Source organism: Cimex lectularius, unplaced genomic scaffold (genome assembly GCF_000648675.2).
Source record: "Cimex lectularius strain Harlan isolate CLEC.00 unplaced genomic scaffold, Clec_2.1 scaffold117, whole genome shotgun sequence".
NCBI classification, from domain to species: Eukaryota; Metazoa; Arthropoda; class Insecta; order Hemiptera; family Cimicidae; genus Cimex; species Cimex lectularius.
In genome coordinates this window covers 349,315-355,357 of record NW_019392706.1, presented here as the reverse complement: position 1 = coordinate 355,357, position 6,043 = coordinate 349,315, and the positions used below count along the sequence as shown (strand labels likewise).

Sequence of the window (6,043 nt, the reverse complement as noted above, 5' to 3'; positions counted from 1 at the left end):
ATCCATTCTAACCCACCCTATTGCCCAAGTCCTTTTTTACACTTTCTCCACCTGAAAACCCACCATGTAGTTTTAAACTAAAATAGCATCTAGACCTCCTACCCCCTTGATTCTTCTTATTGAGTGTCGGTGTTGGCTGGTTTCTTATAATGTGTATCCTCTATGGTGCCCGTCATCGTGTCAGTGTTGTGACCAGGGGAAAAAAGGTCATTTGTATTATCTTAATATAAAAGAGTTTAGATTTTGCATCAATCCGATCAACTGAACAGCGCATAATGTTTTTAAAAAATCCGAAATTCAGAAGAAATTAAACTAGCTGACAAAAAAAACACAATTGACATTATTTATGTGTATTTATACATATTGTCGGTGGTGTTTTTCAAGCTTAAATTTACATTCTGACTGCCATTAGTAGATCACATTGGGCCCTCAAATGAAACAATCTGTTTTTAATGTTGTTTATCAGCAGATCTTTTCCAACTGAAACAAAAACATAACTGATGTCAATAATAAATAATAGGTGAAGATGTGTATTTCATGAAAATGAAAGGCGTAGATGTCTGTCGTGTTCCCAGAGGCGTTTGATGCAATGTAGATTAATCATCTACACAAGAGCCATGCAAATCAGGCAGAGAAGTGCTCGAGTAGATCTAGAGTATTATCGGTTGAGTGAGAGTGGTGTGAACAAATGGCAACAAACACCTAGAGATGAACCAACTGTAGTATCTAAAGATAACTAACCGACTGTCTATTTAACTAATAAAAAATGTGTAATGGACATAGAGGAATATTGAGTACTCCACCCCCTAATTGAGTGAATGGTATGAAAATAAGAACTGATTACTTATATATAAGCTCAAATCTGCTCTTGCTCAGAAATACATGCATGTATAGAATTGAACCTATCACTTTTTCCATTCTACCGACAATTATAACTTTTGTGATTTACAATAAATTACCGGCAGGCTCTTAGAATCACCCCGGTGTTGGCAGCCCAAGGTCAGCACTCATTCTTATCCGTCCAGCCGATGAGGTTGGGCTCAACAGCTAGGTCATTTCTGCCCTCAATGTCCCCCACACACTCTAACTCACTCTTAACATTTTTACCTATTTACATGCGATTCGCTTAAAACGGTGGAGTACATAACATTCTTTTATCATCCATCACCAATTTAATAACTAACCTAATTGAGGGTCGACGGCACACTATTCCACCATTGGCCTTCTCACACTACACATTCACACCAATAAATACAATCACTCTCTACATGTGCTAGGCCTCAAAACTATCACTACAATAATAAAATCTTCAAGAATTGGAACAGGGAACCCAGATACCCGCTGCTCTGCTCATGCATAATTCTCATATCATGTAAAAAGAAAAAATACATTTAAGAATGAGTGAAAGTGTGTGTGGGTTTAGATTAAAACTGCATGTGTTGGAGGTTGAAACTACTCAGCCCTAACTTCAACCCTAAAGACTAACTTCTGCGCCCAAACAGATAACAGTCTGACCCCCACATTATCAAAACTCAAGGTAGATGATTCTCTTAGCTTCCTACAAGAAATCATAAGTTTGTACATATCAATAAAAAGAAATCATTTACTGCACTTACTTTGAATTCTGAACTCCATGTAGGTGACAGGGCTTGTCTGTGGGACACTTTACCGGATATGCCAGGGAAACCTCAGACATTGCTTTTACAATACTTTTCGCGTTTGGATAATAGTATTTGATGTTTGGGTTTCCTAGTTTGTTGATGAATTGCGGCAGAGGCTTCCCATCTGGCGATAGGAAAATAATACGAGGTGTGTACTGGCCATCTATGCGAAAATCGTCTTTTACATTTTGTTCATTTATTTGGACCATCAGGAAGTCCTTGCTCAGGGTAATTATTTCTTCTGATGATTCAATTATCGGCCTTAAACGGTTGCAGGATTCGCACAGTGGGAGATGTATAAATACAAGTATAGGAAGCTTTAATTCTTTGCTGCTTTTCAGTGCTTCATCCAAAGTAAGCCATTTGATGTTATCCGTGTAGTCATTGACCCCAACAGTATTTAAGGTTACTTTAACCAAACCAGAACAAAAGTGGATCATGTTTCTTTCTTTTGCTGTCTTCAGGTTCTATGAAAATGGCTTAGGCGAAAGCAAATCTTCCAGCTTCCTTAACTTACATGTTGTGTTTCTTGTTTTTAAATATGTAATGAATTTTGTATCTATGGCATTGTTGTAACAAATTATAACAAAAATAACATATGATAATTGTCTTTTATGTGCATATCTAATGATTTATGAATAAAAACCAAAATGTAAGAACAAAAAATTTAAAAAATAAATCAAGGGAAAATAGTAGACACAGTGAATTCAGCAAAATAAAATAGTTGCTTTTACTTATATCTACAACCTGGCCCCAGATGGCCTAGCCAAAGAAGGCTCTAACACTGCATTTGTCGGGCCACAACCGGTGTTACCTAACTCTATGAGCACAGCGAAAGAGAGTATCAATAACTGGGGCTTGAAACAATTCCTTAGGGAGTGGAATTTATCTCCCGGACACAGGCAATCGAAAGAGTTTGTTAAGGCGATCAAACCAGCTGAATCGAAATGGCTATTCTCTAACTCAAGGAAGGGAATTAGGAGGCAGATAGGTATTCTGACGGGCCACTGCCCACTGAGAAGACACCTCTTCGTAATGGGTATCCTACCAGATCCCTTTTGCCGCTTCTGCGAAATAAAAGAAGAAACGGCAAAGCACTACCTTGCAGAATGTGATAGGTATGCTAGGTCTAGATTTGAAATCTTTGAAGGAGAGGACATCACCAAATCATTCCCCGAGATAAAATGGTCCAAAATCTTGGGGTTTGTGAACAAGTCCAAGAGGTTTATGCAGGACACGTGAGCCGACCAGGTCCCGGACCTTTTAGGGATGGGGTACGAGTCTACCCAGGCATTTAACCCCTCGGGTCTTGGTCGCCCACCCTGCATAATATATATATCTACAACCTATTCACCTTTCTGCCTCTGACTCTTGCTGTTCTCTCTGACACCAACTGGCTCTTCTCTACGTTACCACACCAGTTCTTTTCTCAGATTTTGACTGATTTTTCTTTGAGCCTGCCCTCTTGACTGGTTCCTAGTTGCTTAGGGATAGTATTTAAGTCAATCAGTCGGGGAGGAGGTGGGGAACCCATCAAGCTTAGGAAATACTGCTATGCTTCCTGGTGACCCGATTGCCATTTTTTATTCCCCAGGTTGTTGAGCGGTTGTCCACAAGTCGCTCACATAGTACAAAAGTACCTTCAACAGCATAACATCATGGTCTTAGCCTGGCCGGCCCGTTCTCCAGACTTGAACTCCATCGAACATTTATGGGATAACCTCAAAAGACGAATAAGAGCACGTCCATCGCTTCCTGATACACTTCACGATCTTGAAATGATTCTTCGTGAAGAATGGGCTAACCTCCAGCAAAGAGACATTTCCAGGCTTGTAGAAAGTAAGCTGCTGCGACTTCGAGATGTAATTAAGGCAAGAGGAGGAAATATGCGATATTGAAATGATAATTAAAAATCTAATTAAACCTAATTTTATGTTACTTTAAAAAATGTGAAACTTTGATTACTATATAAAAATATATACAAATCAAGTTATATTACAAGCGGGCGGGATTTTTTTGCCTGTCAGTGTAGAATTAAGTGAGGTAAGTTGCCATTGTGTTTTTTCTAATTTTCTGCCAAAAAACATCCTTATGAATAATCTTTATTTCCTGGCACAATTCCCAATGGCAATGCTACAATAAAGACTTTTTTCCATGCTTTAACTTTATCCGCTTTGATGAGAGAATCGCTAAATGCTCCTATCAATACTGCTTTTGAATTTAAGATTAGTCTTAATATTTCAATTTTTCCATATTTTCTCCCATTCATTGTAAAAGAAAGGGACACAATTAATTACAACACTACAACAGTGCCTTTTTCACAAAGGCCAATGACTAAAACTTAACAATGCTAAACTTTCAAGTGTTTACATCAAGAAAGTAATGGTAGATGACTGACGTCTGACACCGGCATTTGTAACATTCTCCTGTTAAATTGTCATTTTTTTTACAACTGTATAGGAGAGCATCAGATATAATGATATGGTATACAGATGGCTCAAAACAAACAAAGGAACCGGATCCGGCATTTTCTGTACAAGCCCAAAACATGAGTAATCAAACTCATTAGGGAAGTACACTTCAGTCTTTCAAGCAGAAATACATGCCATCTTCGCTTTGGAAAATCTTAAGAGGTTACACTGGCAAAAAAATCCTCAAAGATCTGATGGCCAAGCAGCCATTAAAGCATTAGCATGTAAAAAAATCACATCAAAATTAGTCAGTGAATGCATCCAAAATCTCCAAAACCTGGGGAAACACAACAACCTGATGATATCTTGGGTGCCAGGGCACAGGGGAATTCTGGGTAACGAGAAAGCAGAGAGACTGGCCAGAGGAGGGTCTGCAAGACCATATATAGGCCCCGAACCTATTCTTGGGATAACAAAAACAAATATAGAATCCTCTATCACAGAATGGATCAAAACAAAAGGAGAAGTGGATAAACTCTAATAGAGAGGGCTAAACTCAGAGGAGTGGTAGGACTACTAATCGGTCACTGGCATCTGAGAAAGCATCTACACAATGCATATACGATGATTATCCCATCTGTAATGAAGAGGAGGAAACAGCCTCCCATATCATCTTTGAATGCAAAGCAACAGCTCAATGGAGATTAACCTAACTTATGAAAAAATCTAGGGAATGAAATTGTAGCAGCGACAGTAAATGACCTGATGCTTCTAAGAAGAAGGATTGAGCCTATTGCACTGAACTAAGGAACTAAGAGGGTACAATAAGCCAAAAGGCTGCAGTGCATGGGTTATTGGATTCAATCAAATTCCTTGGTGCGACACTTGACAGGAAACTTGATTGGAAAGATCATATTAATAACATGTACAGGAAAGGCATAATATCAATGGTACAATGTAGGAGAATTGTCGGTAAAACATGGGGCCTTATTTATTTGGCTACCCATGTGAATTTACCACACCCCTTCACATTGAGGTTAAGGTCAGAGCACTAATCACCTGCTATAGATTAATAGCTGTAATCATAAGTGCAATAACATAGGTCACTCGAAAATCTTACAACTATTGAGTAGGTAAACGGCCAATTATTAAGCGTTAGTGATAAAAAGATTAAAACCCCTTTGGGGGAAAAGTACTTTCAGGTAGTCACCCCTTGTGGATATAATTATAGTGTGGATGATGACCATCGCAACATAGACTGCTATACAGATGGTGCACTTATCAAAGGTAAAGGGAGCGGTGCAGGAATCTACAAACCTAAATTAGGAATCAGCATCTCCTCCCCTCTTGGCAATAACACCTCCGTTTTTCAGGCGGAAATCTGGCCATCAATGTGTGTTGTAGAACACTTAAGGAAAATAAAATTAAGGGAAAAGATATTACAATTTTTTCTGACAGTCAGGCTAGTCTTAGGTCATTACAAAAAGGTTTGTCAACCTCTAGACTTGTAGAGGAAACTGTAGATCTTATCAATAGGATCTCTTCCAGGTTTGAGAACAAGGTAACCCTTATTTGGATACCAGAACATAAAAGTCACCATGGCAATGAAGAAGCGGATAGACTGGCCAAAGATGGCTCTTATACTGCGTTTGTCGGGCCACAGCCAGTATCACCTCACTCTATGAGCACAACGAAAGAGAGTATTAAAAACTGGGGTATGAAACAATGCCTTAAGGAGTGAAATCTATCACAGGACACAGGCAATCGAAAGAGTTTGTTAAGGAAATCAAACCATCAGAATCGAAATGGCTAATCTCAAGGAAGGGAACACTGCCCACTGAGAAGACACCTCTCCGTAATGGGTATTCTACCAGATCCTTTTTGCCGTTTTTGCGAAATAAAAGAGTGTAATAGGTATGCTAGGTCTAGATTTGAAATCTTTGAAGGAACGGACATCACCTAATCACTCCT

General features: G+C 38.9%; 1 protein-coding gene across 1 annotated transcript; it reads right to left on the bottom strand.

Moving 5' to 3' along the window:
- Positions 1-334: 334 nt before the first annotated feature.
- LOC106666588 (thioredoxin domain-containing protein 12-like) lies at positions 335-2,238 on the bottom strand. Its single transcript, XM_014393875.2, has 2 exons — positions 1,617-2,238; positions 335-480 (listed from the first exon to the last, which is right to left on the bottom strand). Exons 1-2 carry the CDS (start codon positions 2,099-2,101, stop codon positions 450-452), a joined length of 516 nt encoding a protein of 171 aa, XP_014249361.1. The 5' UTR covers positions 2,102-2,238; the 3' UTR covers positions 335-449.
- Positions 2,239-6,043: the final 3,805 nt, after the last annotated feature.

Excerpts from the sequence above, each read along its gene's own strand:
- LOC106666588 (XM_014393875.2), bottom strand. The coding sequence starts at position 2,101 with ATGATCCACTTTTGTTCTGGTTTGGTTAAAGTAACCTTAAATACTGTT. Across the intron at positions 481-1,616 it reads CATGGAGTTCAGAATTCAAA|TTGGAAAAGATCTGCTGATA; the intron begins GTAAGTGCAGTA and ends TTTTTGTTTCAG.